This window comes from Sus scrofa, chromosome 8 (assembly GCF_000003025.6).
Source record: "Sus scrofa isolate TJ Tabasco breed Duroc chromosome 8, Sscrofa11.1, whole genome shotgun sequence".
NCBI classification, from domain to species: domain Eukaryota; kingdom Metazoa; phylum Chordata; class Mammalia; order Artiodactyla; family Suidae; genus Sus; species Sus scrofa.
In genome coordinates this window covers 37,599,103-37,624,680 of record NC_010450.4, presented here as the reverse complement: position 1 = coordinate 37,624,680, position 25,578 = coordinate 37,599,103, and the positions used below count along the sequence as shown (strand labels likewise).

The 25,578-nt window shown below is 43.8% G+C and overlaps 1 protein-coding gene across 7 annotated transcripts in view; it reads left to right on the top strand.

Moving 5' to 3' along the window:
• The window catches only part of CORIN (corin, serine peptidase), a 280,415-nt gene that overhangs the window by 186,546 nt on the left and 68,291 nt on the right, over window positions 1–25,578 (top strand). For all 7 annotated transcript variants that reach the window (XM_021100577.1, XM_021100574.1, XM_021100573.1 and 4 more), the window contains 6 exons: window positions 2,326–2,436; window positions 3,545–3,661; window positions 8,921–9,028; window positions 19,333–19,564; window positions 24,162–24,307; window positions 25,217–25,324. In XM_021100577.1, the coding sequence (XP_020956236.1) occupies window positions 2,326–2,436; window positions 3,545–3,661; window positions 8,921–9,028; window positions 19,333–19,564; window positions 24,162–24,307; window positions 25,217–25,324 (822 nt within the window). The remainder of the gene's footprint in view (window positions 1–2,325; window positions 2,437–3,544; window positions 3,662–8,920; window positions 9,029–19,332; window positions 19,565–24,161; window positions 24,308–25,216; window positions 25,325–25,578) is intronic.

The following is a 25,578-nucleotide window of genomic DNA, read 5'->3' as shown; positions in this document are numbered from 1 at the left end:
AGGGAACTATATTCAGTTATACGTATATAACTGAACCACTTTTCCTTAATGGTTAATTATACTGAGCACCTTTTCATGGGTTTATCAGCCATGTCTATGTCTTTCATGAAGAATAAGAAAAGGAAAAAAAATGAACCTACCTTTTAAAGAACTGTGGTCAATTCTGAATGCCCTATCATGAATTAAAACCAGCAAAATTCTTGCTTTATTTACCTTTTTGATTTCGTGATTAGCTTTAGACTTTGTAGATACTATATAGAGTGAAATAAGAATATGTAACTGTGAACTGAAGGGCAAGGTGAGATGAGGCTGGACACTGGGCACATGCTGTGAAATGCTTTTCAGCCTGAGAGAATCACAAAAGCAGTGTTGGGGAAAGATCAGGAGTATGATCAGAGGAATGCCTTGGAGTGTCAGCATGGCCCCCATGCTGGGAGATTCAGTAGTTTCTAGAAATACCTGTCTAGCTGCCCACTGCTGCATCCATAAGAATACTGGAATCTGTACTTATGTACAAACCACCCCATGGGTTACTAGATAGACATAGATTATCTTCTGGGACACAAAGAATGAGAAGGGATTACAATTATGTACATCCTAGGATTTATAGTCAGAAGTGTTAGAGCTTATCGAATGTAAATCCCCTTTTATCAATGGGATAACTGGAAATAAGAGAGGAAGGATGGTGGGATGGGGCTTGAGCGTAGCTTGGTGGTTAAATAGGTCCGTGGAGAGGACCAGCATGTAGTTAGTGTGTGAAAGACAATGGTCTTACACGTGGACATCATTCCTCTGGAGGTAGTAGGATATCATGAAGCTTATACTCTTAGGGTGACTTTGTCCCCATCTAATGGTGATCATCATAACGTTCTCTTAGACCAGTCTTTATCCCAGCTGCCCATCTTTAGCAAGCTGATCATGTGGTGGCGCCTCTGGTTCCTGCCCAAGCATCCCACCTATTGTGTCTTTATTCCTTTGGGCCACATCTTCCATCTTCTTCACTTAATTGCTCCCATATATCCTTCAAGACCCATGGCCCCTCTACTACAAGTCTGTTGAGGCAGTTGGCACCATTTACATAAACCTATGATAGTTTCACATTATTTAATCTGTTGCTCATGTATCCACACACACCTTTTAGAGGGCTGTTTGTACGAAGCTTATTTCATGTCTCATGGCAAAGGATCCTACAGGTTCTGCCCGCTGTGAGAAGAAACATCACTTAGTTTTCCTTTTTCCCAGGAATATATAGTTTGGGATGGAGGAAAATTCAGGATTAAAAGAATCGTAAGAAATATTTTGGGGAGTTGCCATTGTGGCTCAGTGATAACGACCCCAACTAGTATCCATGAGGATTCGTGTTTGATCCCTGGCCTTGCTCAGTGGGTTAAGGAGCCAGTGTTGCCATGAGCTGTGGTATAGGTCGCAGATGCAGCTTGGATCTATCATGGCTGTGGCTGTGGTTTAGGCCGGAATTTGTAGCTCCAATTTGATCCCTAGCCTGGGAACCTCCACATGCCATGGGAGTGGCCCTAAAAAGCAGGGAAAAAAAAAAAAAAAGCATTTCTTACCTGGCAGTTCTTATATATTAGGCAGTTATGTATTAAAACAATTCCGTAGAAGGCCTAAACTTAGCATCAGGAAAGACAACAGGAGGAGACAGTTGCCTTCCCAATTTACCATAGAGAAGTAAGTTACAATTCTTAGAAGCATGATGGAGTTGTCACAGGTCATCAGATCAGCTATCTACATTGTGAAACCCAAGTCACACTTCTGTTTATTTAAACCAAATTCCAGAATTTTCTGAAGGATAGAAAACGATGACTAAACAAAACAAAAAACAGACTCTGCATCTTAAAAAATCTGGACGGTTATTTCATCTGGAAAATAGGCAGATCTTACCCCACAGTGTTCGTGGTTGTGGAGAGGTACCTTTTTCATTGTGCCAGATCCATCATAGAAATCTCCAATATTGAAGGTATTGGAATAATTGGAACAAACTCTCTTCCACTAGAACCATGTGCCACTGTTCTAAGTATTTCTTGTGCCGGTTTTGTATTTTTTAGGGCTGAACCTGTGGCATATGGAGATTCCCAGGCTAGGGGTTAAACTGAAGCTATAGCCACTGGCCAGCACCACAACCACAGCAACGCCAGATCCAAGCTGCATCTGTGACCTGCACCACAGCTCATGGCAATGTCGGATCCTTAACCCACTGAGTGAGGCCAGGGATCGAACCTGCATCCTCTTGGATGCTACTCAGATTCATTTCTGCTGAGCCATGACGGGACCTCCCCAATCCTTCTGAGTTTTTGTTTCGTCCAGATTGCAATCCCACAGAAGAGCATCGCTGTGGAGACGGGCGCTGCATCGCCGTAGAGTGGGTGTGTGACGGTGACCATGACTGTGTGGATAAGTCCGACGAGGTCAATTGCTGTGAGTGCCCTGCGGATTTTCATCTTGCTTATTTTCCCTCTTCTGCCTGTTTAGCCAGATACGCAAGGTTCACCCTCTAAATGGATTCTTATACTTTGGTCCTAGCTTATAAAGATCATAATTGAGTGATGTGATGACAGGGACAACGTAGTGTTGCTGACGTCTGCATCTCTCTCCCCCAAACTCCGAGCCTAATGTGGCTGCTCTGGCAAGCAGGTGGCTGTGTTCTCTCTCCTTGTTCACAAAGCTCCTTTCCGCATCCGTGACTGTCAAAGGGGATATTGTTCCCAGAGACAGGGGGACATCCCCTCTGCAGACAGTGCATGAGCAGTTAAGTTTCCCTGCAGGAGCTTCCAGACCTGCTGCCAGGCACCATGTGTTGGTGAACATGGAGAGAACTGGCAGAAAGAAGTGAGCGTTTGGTTTGATATAGTTACATCGTGTGAGAAACTATTACAATTTTAGAGCCTGTTGTGTTTCTGGATGATTAAACAGTCTTCGGGTAGCTAATGAAGTCAAGTATGGCTGGTCACTTTTTTTCCCCCTAAAAACTACTGTATACTCAGTAGGGAATCATAAAATGATGGATGGAAGCAGTGAGGTGTTAAAGAGAGTAGTATTGCCTTGAAAAAGTTCATACGATGCATTTTATGCACATTCAAACTAATTAAACTGCTTATTCCATCTTTTGCTATCAACAAAAGTAGAAAAAGCGGAGTTCCCCTTGTGGCTCAGTGGTTAACGAATCCGACTAGGAACCATGAGGTTGCGAGTTCAATCCCTGGCCTTGCTCAGTGGGTTAAGGATCTGGCGTTGGCCATGAGCTGTGGTGTAGATTGCAGACATGGCTTGGATCTAGCATTTCCATGGCTGTGGTGTAGATCTGCAGCTACAGCTCCGAATTGACCCCTAGCCTAGGAACCTCCATATGATGCAGGTGTGGGCCTAAAAAGCAAAAAAAAATTAAGGATACATTTGTTCCTTTATGCAGAACATTCAGATATCTAGAATGTTTCTTGGTGATGCCAGAAAAACGGGAATCTGATATGATCTGCAGATGGAGAGAAGTACAGATAACCAAAGTGTGTCTTATTTTGGCCTTTCCTAGCGTGTCACAGCCAGGGTCTGGTGGAATGCAGAAATGGACAGTGTGTCCCCAGCACTTTCTGGTGCGACGGAGATGAAGACTGTAAGGACGGAAGTGATGAGGAGAGTTGCAGCGATGGTAAGTGTGTGTCCAGCCCCTGAGACAGTTCTTAGTGGCCGGGCTTTCCTTAAGGGCAAAGCAGAAAGTTGGAAATGTCCTAGGATTTCCACCTAAATAATTCCAGAGTGCCCAGCACTGATCCTCGCAGCTCTGGTCAGCCAGGAACCCTTTCTTATGGTAATTAGAATTCACATGCAACTTACACTGAAAAATCCTCCCTAAGGGTGAAGAGCAGAGCTGTTTAAACACTTAAACAGCATGGGTGGACTCAGCAATTTCATGGGGAAATATTGTGATAAAGAGAAAAGTGTAGCCTATAGTATTCAACTCAATTAGATTAGATTCCAGTTAGAAGGAACTGACTTCTGAAGTTAAATATAACGTTTCCCTAAAATAATCTTGTGCACAGAAGCATTTTTTTTTTTTTTTTTTTTTTTTAGGACTGTACCCGTGGCATATGGAAGTTCCCAGGCTAGGGGTCAAACTGGAGCCGCAGCTGCTGACCAACACCACAGCCACAGCAACTCAGGATCGGAGCAGCGTCTGTGACCTATACCACAGCTAATAGCAATGCTGGATCCTTAACCTACTAAATGGGGCCAGGGATCGAACCTGCATCCTCATGGATCCTAGTTGGGTTTGTTACTGCTGAACCACAATGGGAGCTCCCAGAGAAGCAGTTTAATGCCTCATATTACCAAGCAACATGCTTAAATACATTTTAAAAGGAGTCTGATAGTATCTGTGAAACCAAAAAAGAAAACATAAATCAAAAGTTGGTTTTTAAAATGTGTCTGTCAAATACCATCCGATATCAGTTATATCTGGAATCTAATATACGGCACAAATGAACCTTCCCACAGAAAAGAAACTCATGGACTTGGAGAACAGACTTGTGGTTGTCGAGGGGAGGGGGAGGGAGTGGGATGGATGGGGAATCTGGGGTTAATAGATGCAAACTATTGCCTTTGGAATGGATAAGCAATGAGAGCTTGCTGTATAGCACTGGGAACTATATCTAGTCACTTATGATGGAGCATGATGGAGGATAATGTGAGAAAAAGAATGTGTGTGTATGTGTGTGTGACTGGGTCACTTTGCGGTACTGTAGAAATTGACAGAACACTGAAACCAACTACAATGGAAAAAATAAAAATCATTATAAATTAAAATAAAATATGCCTGTCAGAAAATAAAGGTACACACTGATTGTTTTAAGCCCCTATTTATGTAGAAGCATCTCTCAGTCCAAGACTGGTAATATCTCTTGACTTAAAAATCACTGTATTTGTACACAGGGAAAATGTATCTAATCTCTTGGGACAGACCATGAAGGAAGATAGTATAAGGAAAGGAATATATGTATACACACACACACACACAGACACACACACACACATGTATATATATATATATGTATATGTATGACTGGGTTACTTTGCTGTACAGCAGAAACTTGGCACAACATTGAAAATCACCTATACATTAATAAAAAGTTTTTTAAATCACTGCATTTGTTTATATGTGACCTTGCCTCTTCCTAACATAGCTTAGTCGTTAAGAATGTGGATATCATAGCCCAGCTGCCTGGGTTCAAACCCCAGCTCTGCCACTTCCTGGTTGACTTTAGGCCAATAACTTAACCCCGTTATGTCTCAGTTTCTGTGTCTGTAATCTCAGGATAATGATAACTACTTCATGGAGATGGCACATGGTGAGCACTCAGTAAATGTTAGGTCTGATCACCTGGCTGGTAGGTTAAGGCATGTCTTGGGCCATGTGTAGTCCAAATCGGCTGATAAGATTGGTCACCTGTCACTAAATGAGTCTTGTTGTAATGAATATTGGTCATTAGAATACCTTTAATGAAACTGTATCTGGACCCAACAGGAGAGCCTTTTAATCCCAGATGATTCCATTAAGAACTGAACAAGGAGGAGTTCGTTTTACCAAATTTAAAATTCTTTTTTTTTTTTTTTTTTTTTCGCTTTTTGCCATTTTCTTGGGCCGCTCCTGCGGCACATGGTGGTTCCCAGGCTAGGGGTCTAATCGGAGCTGCAGCCACCAGCCTGTGCCACAGCCACAGCAATGTGGGATCTGAGCCATGTCTACAACCTACACCACAGCTTACGGCAACGCTGGATCCTTAACCCACTGAGCAAGGCCAGGGGTCGAACCCACAACCTCATGTTTCCTAGTCGGATTCGTTAACCACTGAGCCACAATGAGAACTCCATGATTCCATTAAGAACTGGACAAGGAGGAGTTCGTTTTACCAATTTTAAAATTCAGAAGGAACTCCTTTTCTAGCCATGAGTTATGGAGTGTTTATCAGCCAGTCACCTCCCTTTTCACCAAGGAGTTCTTTCTTCCCACTTAATTCAGTCCTGTTTGAAATACTTTGGGATCCTTTACTAGGCAGAGGCTGGATTTGTAAATATTTCCTTACACGTGTGAGATGTAAGGAAGTCACATGATAAAATGGATTGAAAAGTAAAATTAGAGCACCTTTATATTATTCATGCCAATGAATTCAGCTTCATAAAAGCTTATGGTGGTACTGGGAATTTCGTGGCAAGCAGAATAGCTTATGGGGCTGTCAGGCTCCTGGAGGGGGAGACGCGGTATAAATAATTGTGCTAGTCTGTGTCTACCTGTGCGGCCAGGAGGGAAATGTCACCACATGTGATGCCTGTCCTGGGCAAGGGCCTCTGGGAAGCTAAGACCTGGAGACTGCGTGCAGTTAGCAAAGGAGGGTGGAATGGAGAAAGCATTTCAGACACAGGGAACCCCCTGGCTAAAGACCCTGAGGTGGGAAGGAGCGAGGTAGCTCGGGGTCGTGGGAGGAAAGCACTGCGATCAGAGAGCTGAGAGGGAAGGGGAGCGAGTGACAGCAGGGTGACAGTCAGCAGTGGGGGCAGGCTGGTTCTGCTCTCCCAGGGTGGGAGGGGGCAGGGACCACTTCTCCCAGGACCTGGGGCCTATTCAAGATTTAGGCCTTTATGATCCTCAGTCTTGCTCTCAGTCTCCCTCTTTCGTCTCCCTTAACCTCCCGTGACTCCAGTCTGTGTACTTTTTTTTTTTTTCCCTTTTCTTTTCTTTTTGGCTGCCCCCCCTGGTGAATGGAGTGGCAGGGCCAGGGATCAGCTCTGACCTGAAGTTGTAGCCTACGCCACAGCCGTGGCCATGCCAGATCCTTGACCCATGGTGCCAGGCTGGGGATTGAGCCTGTATCCTGATGCTGCAGAGGTGCTGCCAATCCCCATTGTGCCACCACAGGAACTCCAGCCTGTATATTTTAAACTCCAGGGTGTTGCATATCCTGCTATCTGCTTGGGAAACCCACCCCTCCTCTTATCCCAGCTTACTGGATCTGCCTGAAAAACTCCTTTGAGAAGCTTTACTCTTGCTGCCCTAGTTGGTTTTTATTGCTTTTTATGTGTACCTTCAGTGGAGCAGTGATCACATGGCATTGCAACGTTCTGTTCATGATGATTCCCTAATTAGAGTAGAAACTCTGCTTTTTAAAATCTTTTAATGCTCAGTGCCTAGCTTGTCACATAAGTTGTCACATAGTAGGCACTTAATATTGCCTGAAATAATGAATGCATGCTGTCTTTTTTCTTTCTTTTTTTCTTTTTTTTTTTTTTTTTTTTTGGTCTTTTTATGGCCACACCTGCGGCATATGGAGGTTCCCAGGCTAGGGGTCTAATTGGAGCCATAGCTACCAGCCTTCGCCAGAGCCACAGCAACAGGGATCCGAGCCATGTCTGTGACCTACACCACAGCTCATGGCAACGCTGGATCCTTAATCCACTGAGCGAGGCCAGGGATTGAACCCGCCACCTTATGGTTCCTAGTCAGCTTCATTAACCACGATGGGAACTCCGCATGCTGTCTTAATTTTTTTTTTTATTGCATCCATGGCATGTAAAAGTTCCGGGCCAGGTATCAAACCTGCATCACAGCAGCAACTCGAGCTACTGTGATGGCGGATCCTTAACCCACAGAGACACCAGGGAACTCCAAAAAAACTTTTTTAAGAGACTAAATTCATGGAACTTAGTCTGGTTTACTTAGCAAAAAGTTTGACCTGCTAATATTAAAAAAAAGGGAGTGGGAGTTCCCGTTGTGGCTCAGCGGAAAGGAATCTGACTAGCATCCATGAGGACTCAGGTTCGATCCCTGGCCTTGCTCAGTGGCTTAATGATCCGGCGTTGCTATGAGCTGTGGTGTAGATCCCAGACACAGCTGGGATCTGGCGTTGTTGTGGCTGTGGCATAGGCCAGAGTGTACAGCTCCAATTCAACCCCTAGCCTGGGAATCTCCATATGCCATGGGTGCAGGCCTAAAAAGACCAAAAAGGGGGGAGGTAATATCTCTTTTCTGCGAGGCCATGATATATAGTGTTGTAATGAATGGTACCAGGAGGAAGAAAGAATCCGGTATAATGCATATTGTTTTAGAATTATAGATAGAATGATTGTATATATACCCATCTTGTTATTTATATTTTAAAATGCCTTGCAAGATGTGCTAGACTCTAGATGACGTGTCTCAAAGTTATTGTTTACAATAGGGGAGAGTTAGGGAATGGGCAGTAATTTATTACCTTATCCATTTAATCTTCAGATGACCAGGAAATCAATGGGAAAAGCAGTTTCCTCTCTAAATACCTTAAGGAAAAGCCATTAGGCTGACGTTACTGTTGTCATTCACTTGGAAACTAGAAACCCAATTCTCAGGACGTTGCAGCTAGGTCACTGATACTTTCCAAGGATACACAGAAAATAAGGATAACAGCTGCATAAGACTATGATAAAGTATCTTTATCGTGTTGATGTTGATGCCCTATTTACTAGTAAGGAAAGCATCTTCCTTAGAAGACTAGAGTTGGGATCAACTGAGTCTTAAAAATATTGGCCTTGCCCTCCCATCACTTGAATTTTCTTGTGTCACCTGCATGCACCTATGTAAATAGAAAATGCTACCTTTTGCATGAAAAGCAACCACGACCTGTTTTTAAAGGACGGGGTGCCTCTCAGTTTCTTCATTCCAACAGAATCCTTCTGGAATAACGATGTTGTATTTAGTTGCCGGGAAAATTAATCCAGAAAGCACCAACTCAACGTGTGTTTAATATTTTTGGAGAACTTGGAAAGAAATGAAAGCTGTTTCATCTCCCGGCTCCACCAGACATTCTTGATCCTTTAGATCCTCATATAAAGAATTTACAGATGTTGATGAATGTGAATGTGCCTTTCCCCACCTCTGTAGGTCAGACTCCATGTCAAGAAGGAGACCAACGATGCCTCTACAGTTCCTGCCTTGATTCATGTGCTGGTGGCTCTCTTTGTGACCCAGGCAACAGTCCGAATAACTGTAGTAAGTACAGCCGCTGGCAAACACAACCACGTGTCAGGATATGCACTCGGCTTTTCCCTTTTGCATTGACATTAAACTGCTGGAGTCTGGAATGCCTCCAAAATATGTATATACGTACCTCCCCTCCCCCCCTTCTGAAAGCTTGCCTGTAGTAGCAGAAAAGAAGCAAAATGGTCTTAATTAACTTAAATCATAAACAATTGTGTCATCATGCAAGGGCTATAAATCCATATTACTTAATGTCATTACCATGACTTTCTACTCAGCATCAGCTCCTTTATATTCTTGTCTTGGCTTCGGCTGCTGGCAGATGCTATCTTTCTTCCTTTTTAAAGCCCAGCTTCAAAACTGGAAACTGTATCCCAGAAGCAAATCGGAAGTTCCCCTAAATGGCTGCATGAAACTTCAGTGGTTTGCTCTTGCAGTAAAATTTGTTCTCGCCCTTCCAGTAACTTTGCTGACCTCTAACGATCCTGCTGCCGTTATGTTCATTGGTGTCGGTGACAATGGGACCACTCCAAATGCTGTAGATAGGTGGCTTTCTCCAAGCTGCTTCAGGAGGAGGAATATTAGGGGAAGATGGAATAGGCAGGAGTAGCAGACAGACTCTCACGGGAAATGTAAAAGGAATCAGAAAGCCCCAAAGACTCAAATTTCCAGCAATGGTGTCTTAACTTCTGAGCTTTGCTTTCATATTCTACACCTTTCTTTCATGTTTTAGAATTAATTTTTGGCTTCCCTATCAGCATGGGCTTGAAACTGAGAAACAGGTCTATCAGCTTTCCATGGGCAAGAAAGTCCCTGGAAGCTGGGAAGTTGAAAGGCTAAAGGGTCCCTGCATTTGCTGAAGTTTTTGGATTGTGGTTCTCCTCTGTGACCTTTCTGGGTCAATGCAGAGCTTATGGGGGGCCCCATACCCATTAGGGGACCTCAAGAGGTGAAAACAGTGGGCTGGTGAGGTGTCTCAGGGAGAAAGCCCATGGAAAACCTGGATTGATGAGTTTTTTTGTTTGTTTTCATGAGCACTGAGTAACTGGCTGAAAGCACCATATCCAACCCTCCTCCATTTCCTATAGGAGAGACCAGTGCAGGTAGTTATCAATCTGATCACTAAGATGCACTATGATTTTATTCTAAGCTGATTACATAGATGCGTATATGTATAGATGTGTGTGTGTGTATGTATGTATGTATGAATGTGTATATGGTTATATATATATATATATGTGGATATGGTTCGACTTTGCTCATCTTCCCATCCTCGCTGGAACTCTTTCAGAATCTTTTTGTTTGTTTGTTTGTTTTGGGTTTTTTTTTTTACCTTTTAGGGCTGCACCTGTGGCATATGGAAGTTCCCAGGCTAGGGGTTGAATCAGCGCTGCAGCTGCCAGCCTACACCACACCCACAGCAGCGCCAGATCCAAACTGCATCTGTGACCTACACTGCAGCTTGTGGCACCACCAGATCCTTAACCCACTGAGCGAGGCCAGGGATTGAATCTGCATCCTCATGGATACTAGTTGGGTTCTCAACCCACTCATTCACAAGAGGACCTCCCAGAATCATTTTTTTTTTACTTCACCTTGAACTTGGGCTGCAGAATTGGGAACAGTGACAATGCTGTCTCAGACATGTGTATCTTATTACAGTTTTGTCTGACATGGAATGGCACTTACTGTGAAATTTAAAAAAAAATTAAAAGAGCCATGTTTGCCCATGTCACATTTAGGCGGGAAGTAACAGGGTTTATGTTGCTCTGTCTCTTCTACCCTTCAATATTTCAAGATTAAAAAAAATAAATATCACCTGTCAAAGAAAGAGCTTGTAAGGAGGGCAATAGATAACTCAGCCCATATGTATATCCACCCAGTATTGATAGTGTACCTGTGATGACCCAGGCAGGCAATGGGCACAGGGCACTTTAATGGCAAAGAAAGGAGATATGATTCCAGCCTCTCTGTTAATAACTTTTCAGCAGGGGGATCATCTGCCAAATACTCAGGTATATGACGTGGGTTTTCTTTCTAGGTTCTTCAAATACACTCAGAGTTTCCCTAGCATCTCACTGTCTCACCAGCTTCCTCTTTCTTCACAGATGATCTTGCCAGGTTCTCTGCGTATACATTCCACAAACATTTGAACACCTCACCCCTTCTGAATTCCAGGCACTATGCCAGTCACTGGTCCCCCTTCCTTCTGTGTTATTAAAAGCAGTGTAAATGGGAGTTCCTGTTGTGGCTCAGCAGGTTAAAAACCCGACTAGTATCCATGAGGACGTGGGTTTGATCCCTGGTCTCACTCAGTGGGTTCAGGATCCAGCGTTGCCATGAGCTGTGGTGGATGTAGGTGGCAGACTCAGCTTAGATCTGGTGTGGCTGTGGCTGTGGCATAGGCTGGCAGCTGCAGCTCCGATTCAACCCCTAGCCTGAGAACCTCCATATGCTGCAGGTGCAGCCCTAAAAAGACAAAAAGCCAATAAAAAAATAAAAGCAGCATATGTGCCTACCTTCTCCTTGAGTATAGAGATGTTGTTCCTTATTTTTCAGGATGGTAGGTGTGAACTTGGTTCTCTGTAAATATGGGCAAGTGGCATCTCCTCTCAGAAAACTCTTCATGCACTTGAAAATGTCATTAATTGTTTAAAGGTCTTTGCCACTGTCACAGACTATTGTTATATAGATGCTTAGGGACAACCAAAGAGCACTGTCTTTCTCTGGCTCCCTGCCAATGGGAAAATTAGTTTAGAGGATGTGGGTATTCTGCCTGGTAGGGTCAGCCTCTCACTGGAGTGGCTGGGAGGCTAGCCTTAAAGACAATGGTTCTTGCCATCCCATAAAATATTATATAACACAACTCTTTCTTCCTTCCTTCCTTCTTTCCTCCCTTCCCTTCCCTTCCCCTTCCTTCCTTCCTTCTGCTTTTTAGGGCCACACCTGTGGCATATGGAAGTTCCCAGGCTAGGGGTCAAATCGGACCTACAGCTGCCAGCCTACACCACAGCCACAGCAATGCCAGATCCGAGCTGCATCTTCGAGCTATACCACAGCTCATGGCAATGCTAGATCCTTAACCCACTGAGCCAGCTCAGGGATTGAACCCGCATCCTCATGGATCCCAGTCAAGTTCATTAACTTCTGAGCCACAAAGGGAACTCCTATATGACTTTTTCATGGTCCCTGAAGACATACTGGAAGGGACCCAGGCCTCAGTATTTTTACAGCTCCCCAGGTGACCCCATGTGCAGCCAAGATGGAGAATGATGGCTTTAGTGGCCTGACCAGGCTGCTGGGGTCAATGACATTCCTGAAACTGGATGAGAAAAAATCTTCATGGTTTTCGTACTTTTCAATGAAGAAGGGACATGTTTATCTCAGATTCCCAGAAATGCCTATACTTAAAAAAAAGCCTGAAGAACAGATGACATTGTGTACTGATAGGCTTGAAGTATCTTGGTATCACCACATTCACTCAAGCCCAGAATCTTTAACACATTTGCACCCTGCTGGGAGGCAAAGTGCAGCCATCTCCTTGCCTTGGGGGTAGGAGCAGGAATCTTATGTCCTCTCAGCTTGGACTGTTGTGGATGGACTGATCCATCACTTCCACCTTGTCCTGTGCAATCTGGACAGCTCGGGGAACCTGGCAGAACAAGCCACCCCCGGGCTTGTTGTCCCACCTCTTTGTGCTCGTGATCACTACACAGCAAGCCGGGTGTGACTGCCATGCCCCAGGGACCCTCCCAAGTTTCCCATAGGGTTCCATCATTCTTTAATTGTTCATGTGCACGTATGCATTTTTTTCCTCCAACACTTGGTTGGTTGGTTGGTTGGTTAGGGCCACACGTGCAGCATCTGGAGGTTCCCAGGTGAGGGGTCCAATTGGAGCTGCAGCTGCCTGGCCTAGGCCACAGCCACAGCAGTGCCAGATCCAAGCCATATCTGAGACCTACACCACAGCTCACGCCCAAGCTGGATCCTTAAACCACTGAGCGAGGCCAGGGATGGAACCCTCATCCTTTTGGATACCAGTCGGATTTGTTACCCCCGAGCCACCACAGAAACTCTGCAACCCTTATTTTTAATAGCCCAGAAGGAATGAGGATCAGGGACTAGTCCAGTGCCGCACTCAGAAAAGAGGGTATTTGAATATTTGCTAAGTATATATGAAGAGAGGCTGGTAAGAACATCTGTGGTGAATGAGGAAGCTGATGAGACTGTGAAATACTAGGGAAACTGAGTATATTTGAAGAACCTAGAAAGAAAACCAAAGTTGTATACATGAGTGGGAAGATAGCACTGTGTTCCTTGTGTTGAAAAGTTACCTCCAGGAAAAAATGAACAGCTTTGGTCTTCGAATAATTTCTCAGTGGTCTGTCCATTTCTCACCTTCTCTTTGCAATTTCTAAGTATAGGGGTATGGTGAAAAAGCCAAACACCGTAATGGTTAAGGACTTTAGTTCTTGGGAGCAAGTGATAGATGAGAGGAATGATCTTTTTCTAAAAGTCTGCCCAACTAGTAAGTGAAAAATAAATGACTGAGTTGCAGTGTTACCATTTGGTAACCAAGAGAATAAATGGGCCAAGGCATGGAGTGTGGCTGTACAGCTGAGGACGTTATGAGAGGTCAAGAGGCAGACGTGGTTTTTTTTTTTTTTTTTTGTCTTTTGTCTTTTTAGGGCCACACCCACGGCATATGGAGGTTCCCAGGCTAGGGGTTGAATCGGAGCTGTAGTCGCTGGCCTACACCAGAGCCACAGCAATGCCAGATCTGAACCGCATCTGTGACCTACACCACAGCTCACAGCAACACCGGATCCTTAACCCACTGAGCAAGACCAGGGATCGAACCCGCAACCTCATGGTTCCTAGTCGGAGTCATTAACCACTGAGCCACAGTGGGAACTCCAGACGTGTCTTCTGATGAAAGAGCACTGCAGAGTCTTGCCAAAGAGATGAAACCTAATCATCCCCCAGCTTCAGCTGCCAGTGTTGAGGATACAAGAAACCCAGGGGAGCATGTTCAACCTCACCAGGCGTGTATAGTCAGCAAAATCCACGCCCTGGCACACTTGGCAGGTCAAGTCCCCGGATTCTTCCCTAGTCAAACATAAAGGAAACATAAAAAGGTGGGAGGGGGGATACAGATATTATAAGACACTTAAGATAGGTTTCCAAAAGTGGGTAAGCTTAAAGCATAGTATGTGGTGTGTGGCACACACTTAGGTAATAAAACCGTGAAGAAGAACAAGGAAGTGATGGCTCTGAAGCTCAGTAGTTCCTCTGGGGGAAGGAGAAGGCTGGCATCAGACAGGGTATATGGAAGGCCACCTGGGATGGCTGGCAAAGTTCCTTTTCTCGGAGTTCCCTCTGTGGAGGAACAGGATCCATGGTGTCTCTGCATCTTCAGGATGTAAGTTCGATCTCTAGCCCGGCGTAGTGGGTTAAAGGATCCAGCTGCGGGGTAATTCGCCACTGTGTCTCAGATTGGATCCCTGGCCTGGGAACTCCACATGTGGTGGGGTGCCCAACAAAGAAAAAAAAAAAAATCCAAGTTCAATTTCTTGACCTGGGTGGTGTTTACAAGCCTGTTTACCTTATAACAATAGCTCTTCAGATTATTAAAAATAATAATGATAGAGATTTAAAGTTTGAGACAAAGCTGAATCTTGGAATTGTATATATGCCAGTGGATGATGGAAGTGACATTTTCTCATGTTGGTGACTATCATCCGTTGCATGATTTCCAAAGGCTCTGGGGCAGAGATGTAACATGGTCTCAACAATCCTGTCTTTAGGTTGTATTTATTAACAAATCTTATTTCAGACTTCGAAAGGTGGGCTACAGTTGAGACTCAATCATGATTATTTTGATTATTTTTTCCATAGATATTTATTACACCTCATCTATGTTGAGCTTGCCCTGCCAGGCACTGCCTCAAAAGCTCATTGAAAACAGCCGCGAGGCAGCGCAACATCCTCACATGTTTGTGACGCGATCACCCTCTAGTGGCTGTTGTAAGTCAGGCTCGTGAGTGCGTTTTCCTGCTTAAGATGAAAGTTTATTGATATCATAAATCATAGAATTTGAGGTTACCAGATATCTTGAGAGTTTATCTTGCTTAGCACTCTGTGAAGAATGCCTTTATGAAGCAACAAAACACAAGATTCAACCAACTTTATCACATTCGATAAAGGTCTCAGAATAATATATGATCATAACTTAATCCTTTCATTTCCCTTAGCTCTGAAACACTTAAAGGCTATATCTTATCTCAGATTAAAAGTGATACAGTCCCTGCATATCAAAAGAGAGAAAAGTTATCCATATGAAATGTCTATTAGTCATCTCAATGAAATAAACTGATAAAAAGTTAAAACTTGATAGGTGGTTGTGGAAGAAAGAGAAAAAAATCTACAGGGAAAAAAAGACTGCATCAAAATACATGTGAATCATCCCATTTTTATAAATTATAAGTATATTAAATTAGGAAAAATGTAGGGTTTGAGCTGGATTGATTTGCAAGGTAATCAAGCGACAAAGAGAGTTGCATTGTAATGAGAATAGGATGGCTCTGCTTTGGCAAAAGCAAATGAAGACAAATCTCTGCCTGTGTGTGTAAATGCTTGTGTGTAAATATGAGCAAGTGAAAGGCCTGGAAAGATTAAACCCATCTGTTTGCTCTGAAGGAAGGTAAGAGAAAGGGAGGTAGGGAGATGAAGAACTTTTCCTAAATGCACCTTTGTATTGTTTTTATTATTATAAGAAAGATGCATTTCTTTTTTTTTTTTTTTTGGTGTAATTGGAAATCAAAACATTTCAATATTGCTCCTCTTTCACAAATCAAAGAAGGGATAAGCTGAATCAACCCCATACATGCTCCATCTCTTTCCTTTGGTTCAACCTCTAGAAATCCTCAGGATTATGCTGGCTTTACACTGTTACTTCTTCCCCAGTAAACTGAGAGTCTTATATACCTGGTCCAGGAGATTTTTTAATCTGGCCAATGTCAGGCCCCTTATCAGCATAATCTCTGTGAAGCCCTCAGATCCTTTAGACGAGAAATAGTCCCAGGGCTGTTTCAATATTTCACTGCAGTCCTTACTGCTAATCTAGTTGCCTGCATGCCACTTCTTAGTCAAATAACTCAATTTAACTTGAATTATTGATTTATTTTATTGGTCCTCACCTGTTGGCACATAGAAGTTCCCAGACCAGGAATCAAACCTGTGCCACACCAGCGATCTGAGCCACAGTGACAACAGCAGAGCCTTAACCTGATGAGCCACCAGGGAACTCCTAAGTAATTACTCTTAATAAGCCCTGGAGTCTTTGGTGGGCCTGGTCTGTTTTTTAGCAAGACACTCCCTTGATTACCTTTCTCCTGGGAATGTGGTACGTCTACGAATACAGGGAACAGCAAACTGTTCTACCACATTCCTGCAAATCTCACTCATCCTGGGAAGGCTTTGGAGCTGCTGTGTCCACCTTGTCCCTCCCTCCCCTGGGGGCTCTAGCTTTTTTTTTTTTTTTTTTTTGTCTTTTGTCTTTGTTGTTGTTGTTGTTGCTATTTCTTGGGCCGCTCCCGCGGCATATGGAGGTTCCCAGGCTAGGGGTTGAATCAGAGCTGTAGCCACCGGCCTATGCCAGAGCCACAGCAACGCAGGATCCGAGCCGCGTCTGCGACCTACACCACAGCTCACGGCAACGCCGGACCACTAACCCACTGAGCAAGGGCAGGGACCGAACCGCAACTTCATGGTTCCTAGTCGGATTCGTTAACCACTGCGCCACGACGGGAACTCCTCTAGCTTTTTGTTCAGCACTGTCCTCCTAGCCTGTTAATACCACAGCTACCTGCACGTGTGTCTTTCTTCCTCTGGAGACTTGGCCTCAAGGACAGGGACTTTCGTTATATTTTAAAGGACCCAGGATAGTTTCTGATGTTTTCTTCCCTCCTCTCCTTCCTAATTCTCGAGAAATGCTTGGCGCAGGCTTTGAGATCAAGAAATAAGGTTTCCAGGGAACTATAAAATATCTTATAATAAACTATAATGGAAAAGAATCTGAAAAAGAATTAATTATATACAATGTGTGTGTATATTAACATACAAATAAATAACATTATATATTTATTATATATTATATAATATGTGTATGTGTGTATATGTATATATATACATATAAATATACACGGAAGGCTTCCTGGGAGGGGTGTTTGTGCTGAGTGCTGCAGACCAAGGAGAAGTTAGCTTGGTGGGGAAGATGGGAAAGGATTATTCCAGGCAGCAGGTGCACTACGTACCCGGCAGCTAGAACCATGATTGCATTTGAGGGGTGATGACAAGTGTGTGGAAGAAGGAAGGAGAGAAAAGCTAACAAGACGCACAAAGGCACGTGGTCCTTCAAATGTCTCATGTTGCCAAGGAACTACTGCTGATGAGATAGTCATAGGTGATGAGGCTGGAAAGTTAGCTGTGATCTGGACTGTGAAATAGCCTTGGATGCCAACCTAAAGGGTTAGGAATCATTTCACTGTCAATGGATATCTAATGGCTATCTAACAGACCTCAGCCTACCCTTGCCCTGAAAGATGTAGCCTCATACATTGATCAATAATAACACAATAGAAAAAGTCATCTAATTGCCAATATAGCCAAATTCATTGATTCTCTTTCAATGGCTGTGAAGATGTTGGAGGATATACTAGTTTGGCAGTAAAGGATAGGAAGTTCCCATCATGGCTCAACAGGTTAAGACCCTGGCTAGTGATCATGAGGATGTGAGTTTGTTCCCTCGCCTCACTCAGTGGAGTTAAGGATCCATCGTTGGTGTGGCTGTGGCATAGGCCGGCAGCTGCAGCTCCAATTCAATCCCTATCCCGGGAACTTCCATATGCCACAGATGAGGCCCTAAAAAAAATTTTTTTTAAGATATTAAAAAAAAGGAGTTCTTGGAGTTCCCGTCGTGGCGCAGTGGTTAACGAATCCGACTAGGAACCATGAGGTTGCGGGTTCGGTCCCTGCCCTTGCTCAGTGGGTTAAGGATCCGGCGTTGCCGTGAGCTGTGGTGTAGGTCGCAGACGCGGCTCGGATCCCGCGTTGCTGTGGCTCTGGCGTAGGCTGGTGGCTACAGCTCCGATTAGACCCCTAGCCTGGGAACCTCCATATGCCGCGGGAGCGGCCCAAGAAATAGCAACAACAGCAACAACAACAACAACAGACAAAAAGACAAAAGACAAAAAAAAAAAAAAAAAAAAAAAAGGAGTTCCCACTGTGGCACAATGGGTTTGGTAGCATTCTGCACTGGGATTCAGGTTTGATCCCCTGCCCAGCACAGTGGGTTGGGGATCTGGCATTGCCGAATCTGAGGCTTGGGTCATAACTGTGGCTGGCCTGGGAACTCCATATGCTGCCTTGGTGGCCACCAAAAAAAAAAAAAAGTAAAGATAAATCAGAAATAGAAGACAAATTAAAGTGAATAAAAGGAATCAGGAAAGGGAGTTGCTTTCAGATGAGAAGAACCAAGGGGAAAAATGAGAGGTACTCTAAAACATGTATGCTGTGCACAGTGCTAGCAACTACATGTGCAGAAATGAATCTTGGCTTTTCAAGAAACTTCACTAGCCACACTGTCTCTCTTTTGATGGCAATCTTTTTTTTTTTTCCTGCTTTTTAGGGCCACACCTGTGGCATATAGAAGCTCCCAGGCTAGGGGTCGAATCGGAGCTGCAACTGCCAGCTTACACAACAGCCACAGCAACTCTGGATCCTTAACCCAAAGAACAAGCCCAGGGATCCAACCCGCATCCTCATGGATACCAGTTGGCTTCACTACCACTGTCCTACAACGGGAACTCCCTGATGGCAAGCTTATATACTACTTATGTTTTAGTCCTAGCTACATTAAAGAAAGAGGGTAAGATTGATTTTAATTTTGTAAGTTTTTGTTTGTTTGTTTGTTTTCTCTTTTTGCCTTTTCTAGGTCTGCTCCTGCAGCATACGGAGGTTCCCAGGCTAGGGGTCTAATCGGAGCTGTAGCCACTGGCCTACACCACAGCCACAGCAACGTGGGATCCGAGCCATGTCTGCGACCTACACCACAGCTCACGGCAGTGCCAGAGCCTTAACCCACTGAGCGAGGCCAGGGATCGAACCCGCAACCTCGTGGTTCCTAGTTGGATTTGTTAACCACTAAGCCACAATGGGAACTCCTAATTTTTTAAGTTTTTAAGAAATTATTTTACATGTGAAATTGAAAAATAAATAATAGGTATCTGTGCGTGATTTTTTTCTTTTCTTGTTAGGTCAATGTGAGCCAATTACATTGGAACTCTGCATGAATTTGCCCTACAACTATACAAATTATCCAAATTACCTTGGCCATAGGACTCAAAAGGAAGCATCCATCAGCTGGGAATCCTCTCTCTTCCCTGCACTTGTTCAAACCAACTGTTACAAATACCTCATGTTCTTTGCCTGTACCATCTTGGTACCAAAGTGTGATGAGATCACAAGCCAGCGGATCCCCCCTTGCAGGTAAGACAGTGGGGTCTCTTCTAAGCATCCTCATTTTCCCTCAAGGAGAACCAAGGGAAGGAAGACATTTACAGTTTAAACTGAGTACGTATTTTGCTACCAATCTCTGTATTTGGTACCAATACCAAATAATGTATTTAAAAGGTAAAGAAGTAGGAATTCTTTTTTTTTTTTTTTTTTTTTTTGTCTTTTTGTTGTTGTTGTTGCTATTTCTTGGGCCGCTCCCTCGGCATATGGAGGTTCCCAGGTAGGGGTCCAATCGGAGATGTAGCCACCGGCCTACGCCAGAGCCACAGCAACGCGGGATCCGAGCCGAGTCTGCAACCTACACCACAGCTCATGGCAACGCCGGATCGTTAACCCACTGAGCAAGGGCAGGGCAGGGACCGAACCCGCAACCTCATGGTTCCTAGTCGGATTCGTTAACCACTGCGCCACGACGGGAACTCCAGAAGTAGGAATTCTAAAGGGAATATCTGAGTAAGAATTCACTCCCGAAGTACCGAACAAGAACTTTGATCATCATTCATGGACTTGGATCAAATAAGATCACACATATTTCATTTTGATGGATCAGGACGCACTTTTAAAAATGTGAGTCAGCAGAAGGGGTGTTTCTGGTGCTTTCTCTGGTAATATTAATGTGTTTAAAATGCCACCTTCCAATAACATCCAAAGTTAGGAGATGTTACACAGAGTGGCCGAAAGGACACTTGGAAGCAGCCTCATGGGATGGTTGGGGGATGGGCATCACTGTTTTTTGTTTGGTGGGGGGGGCGTGGGTACCGCTCCAGTGGCATATGGAAGTTCCCAGGTTAGGGGTCAAATCAGAACTGCAGTTGCCAGCCTACACCATGGCCACAGTAATGTCAGCTCTGAGCCTGTCTTCAGCCTACACCCCAGCTCATGGCAGTGCCAAATCCCTAACCCACTGAGCAAGGCTGGGGAATCAAACCCTCGTCCACATGGATACTAGTTCAGTTCATTACTGCTGAGCCATGATAGGAACCCCAGTGTCACTGTTTTTGTACCTGCTTGGATAAAATATAAGACAGCATTTCAGGGGTGTGGCTTGGACTTAGGATGTGGGTCATGTCCTACAGGTTACGCATATGACTCTGGAGTCCACTTCTGATTCTCCAGTCCTGGCTCTTCTGTAGCTGCTTATAGCCTCATACAGTTTCCTCGTGTCTCCCAGCCTCAGCTCCTTTCCCTGTAAGATAGGAGCATGATGGTTGCTGGGCTGGGTTGTTGTGAGATCAGATAAATGTACCTCTGTATAAAGTGCTGCCAATTGTCTGCAAGCCCAGAATAAATAGAGCTCCTGTGATCGGATTGGAGCACAGATAACTGCTCTGGGGCAGTTTGGTCCCTGTTCTATGTTGCATTCCGGACACACAACATAGAAGAGGGACCAAACTCACACTGAGCTGGGGGATGCTCTCCTCAGGGCTGTTTCCCATCAAAGGGGGAACACACAGATGCACCTGCCTAAGTGTGAGTGGTAACTCTGGAAACCATATGTTGGGATCAGAAGAGCAATAATATCAATACCATTGTCAGATGGGAAAACAATAAATTATACACTGAATATCAAATAGATGACAAGGTACAGGCATCTGTAGCGCTGGGGCAGGAAACAATAAAATTTCAAAGTGACTTGGGGAACTGAACAAATTATACAAATAGAATAAAACTTAATGTTGGCTTACACAAACATAATTCAGAAAATTTTTGGTAAATGCCTTTTAAAGTATCACTGATAAAATATCTACCAGTTTTATGCTAACAATCCATTTTTAATCTTATTCCACTTTTGGTAAGCAATTGATGATAGCGAATAATTCCTTTTTTTTTTTGTCTTTTTTTTTTGTCTTTTTGTGTTTTCTTGAGCCATTCCCGAGGCATACAGAGGTTCCCAGGCTAGGGGTTGAATCGGAGATGTAGCTGCTGGCCTACGCCAGAGCCACAGCAACGTGGGATCCGAGCCGCGTCTGCAACCTAACACCACAGCCCATGAAACGCCGGATCTTTAACCCACTGAGCAAGGCCAGGGATCGAACCCACAACCTCATGGTTCCTAGTCAGATTCGTTAACCGCTGCGCCATGACGGGAACTCCCAGATAGTGAACAATTACTTCTAATAGTACTTAGCAATTCTTGTATTTGACTTTGCATTCAAAAAATTTCTGTAACTCAGGGAACAAATTTACATCTACACATAATTGATAATTTTAGGACTTTAGATTCATATCCAAATGCCTAAGATGAGACTGATCATTAAATATTATTCAATAAACAGTTGTTGAACTTCTAGATACTTAGTTTTGACTCAGATTTGCGCATACATCTTGCATTTTCAGTGGCTCTCAAAATGAATTTTACATTTAGATATTTGTAAGAAAAAAATGTTTTGAATTATGAAAAGAATAATATACTAATATGTTCATGGAGTAATACATAGTTGCTTTTACCTAGCTTGCTTATTGATCTTATCATTCAGTTTTTGTTATGAGTTGGGAAAAATCTAAGGTTCTCAAGCCCTTACGATGTGCTAAATACTTTGAGGTAATTCTCAGCCTCGAAATAACCTCTTGGAGAAGCTGGTACCAATAGGACAGGTTGTATTTCCATTTTATAGGGAAAAAAACTGGTAGAGTCAGGCACTATACAGCCTTCCTTCTAAATTAGTATATTTCAATTAATTTAAAACAGCAGCAGTGGAACCTTTTTTTTTTTAAAGGCCGCACCCACGGCACATGGAAATTCCCAGGGAAGAGATTGAATCTGAGCCACAGCTGTGACCTACACCACAGCTGCAGCATCGCTGGGTCCTTTAAACCCACTGAGCCAGGCCGGGAATTGAACCTGGGGACAGAACCCATGCCTTTGCAGAGACCTGAGCTATTGTAGTCAGATTCTTAACCCATTGAGCCACAGTGGGAAATGGAATTATACACATTTTTTGGTTTTGTTTTGTTTTTTAGTAAATCTACAACAGAACTGTTTGGTCCAACAGAGAGTTATGAAACACTGTTGAACTTCCCAGCTTTGGAATACCACAGCTTTGTCTTTGCCCCAAATTCCTAGGCTAAACCAGGATCAAGTCACGCTCTGTCTTAAATCTAGACAAATTTAAACCTAGGTGGAGCCTTTTCTGAAACTTCTCCACTCAATTACTAACCATTCTTTACCTTATTGAAATTAACTAGGTCGTTAATTTAAAGTTTGAAATTTTTAAGAAATGAGAATGTATTTAAAAGGAAATAAATTTACCTTAGGAACTTATCTTGGTTATGTCTACTTAATAATTTGTTTAAACTAATTTCGTTGCTATACATGGAGGCAAACTATGCCCCCCTTCCATTGAAAGTAAAGGTGTGTTCTTTGAGGCATGCTAATACCTCAGTTTTAAAATATTCTGGGTATAGGAGTTCCCGTTGTGGCGCAGCAGAAATGAATCTGGCTAGTATCCATGAGGTTGCTGGTTCGATCCCTGGCCTTGCTCAGTGGGTTAAGGATCCCATGTTGCTGTGGCTGTGGGGTAGGCCAGCAGCTGTAGCTCCGATTTGACCCCTAGCCTGGGAACATCCATATGCTGCGGGTGTGGCCCTAAAAAGTAAAAAATAAAAAAAAAAATAAATAAAATATTCCGGGTACAAATGAGATAACACCCATGAAAGCAACTGCTACAGTGCTTAGTGTCTTTAATAAAACCCGACAGACTTCATTTTTACCAACTTGAGCTCAACATGGATTGGGTTTGGGAGAAGTACCAAGGTTTTCAATAGTATTGGTGTAAGCTGAGATAATATCTCAGGTGAGCCAGGCTGGCAGTGAAGTGGCCCACATCACAGGGCATCACAGGGCACAAAAGGAGCCCAGGCTGAGGGTGCTGTGCAGATTCCGTGACTCTTGTGGGCAGACTGTCCAGAGTGATGTGGGGGACTTTCCTGCTTGAAATAAAAATGTGGGAGGGTGTGTCTGCCTGAAAGAAGAGAAAGTGAGAAGGGCATCCTGAGTCCTGGGAACATCCCTATTTCTGTTTCTGAAAAGAAGTTTCTTTTGGTGCAAGTATATTTCTGGAAGGTACCCCCTTGTAGTGATATGACTTATTTTGGTTTCCCAAACACCTCTTAGGTATATGTGCAGCCATATCTATAGGTACACACACATCATTTACACAGCACATAAACACACCGACCCACACCCATGCAGAGTGAACACCCTGCACAGATGCCTAATGTACCTCTCAGGTGTACGGTTGCTGTTTGTAACGTTTTTGTTTTTTGTTTTTTGGTTTTTTTTTTTTTGTCTTTTTTGCTGTTTCTTTGGGCCGCTCCCGTGGCATATGGAGGTTCCCAGGCTAGGGGTCTAATCGGAGCTGTAGCCGCCAGCCTACGCCAGAGCCACAGCAACGCGGGATCCGAGCCACGTCTGCGACCTACACCACAGCTCATGGCAAGGCCAGATCCTTAACCCACTGAGCAAGGGCAGGGATCGAACCCGCAACCTCATGGTTCCTAGTCGGATTCGTTAACCACTGCGCCAAGACGGGGACTCCTGTTTGTAACGTTTTGTCTTTCTTGCTTTCAGAGCTCTGTGTGAGCACTCCAAAGACCGCTGTGAGTCCGTTCTTGGGATTGTGGGCCTACAGTGGCCGGAAGATACCGATTGCAGTCAGTTTCCAGAGGAAAATTCAGACAATCAAACCTGCCTGATGCCTGATGCAGATGTGGAAGGTTAATTTTTAAATTAGTTATAGCGGGGTGTCTAACATGGATGAATTTATCAGCTACCTTTAGAAGTTCCTCTTTTGTCATTGTTTTTCTTTATTTGCCAATAGAAAGGCCACATAGGTGGTGAATCTGTAAACTTGATTACACTGAAGAAGTTGATGCTTATCTCTTAGACATGGCCTTCATTTTAAAAATAAATTGCAGGAGTTCCCTGGCAGAGCAGTGGGTTAAGGACCTGGCTTAGGTCGCTGCTGTGGCATGGGCTTGATCCCTGGCCCAGGAATTTCCACATGCCACAGACACAGCCAAAAACTAAATAAATAAATACATTAGAGGGATGACATTAATATTCCAGGTATTTATTTTACACACATCTAACTCACAGAGCCCATTAAATATGGATGCTTCTTTTAGACTAGGGGGTCCTGAAGGCAAAGGTGAAGATCAAACCTTGGTTCCTTCAAGTGCAATGCATTCAGAGACCTTGGCAACATAGGATGCTCAGGGAGAGAAGTGCAATCAGGGACCTGCCCACCAGGTGGAGAGATTAGGATGGGAAACAGTTTGACACATTAAAGGAAAAGCAGCAGCATAGTTAGACACATTGACTTTCATAGGTCTTTTCAGCCTCCAGCACTTGTTAAGTTGTCCATTCAGCAAAAGAGGTAACCCCTGGAATGCATAAAGACACAGAACAGCTGATCTGGAGCGGTGATGCCAAGGATGAAGGAAAAAGGTGCTGACAGGCAGACAGAAGAAAGCCAGGTGAACTTTGACCATTTCAGCTTGGTGGAGGGCCATATTATCTTCAGTGATAACCTCTCCTCAACATCGACATGCACATGAATAAATTAGCTGATGGTTCTGAGTTTTCAGTCTGTTGACAGTAATGTGGTCCATTGCTTTTAACAGAATGCTCACCTAGCCACTTCAAGTGCAGCTCGGGACGGTGTGTCCTGGCTTCCAGAAGATGTGATGGCCAGGCCGACTGTGATGATGACAGTGATGAAGAGAACTGTGGTATGTATGTGAGACAGCACTTGTCTTAAATGTACGACAGTAACTGGTTAGGATTAGGGTCTGTGTTAAAACATGTCACCTATTCACTGATAGTCATAAGTAGTGACTTGGATTAAAGGCTAAGGCATTTACTTCTTAAATCATCAAATGGTGAGGCATGAATTATAAATGTTTTTCCTGATAATTCCGTTGATTTTCTCCAAGTTACACTTCTGTTTATCATCTTGATGCCGTGTGTACAAACCCTTAGTTAA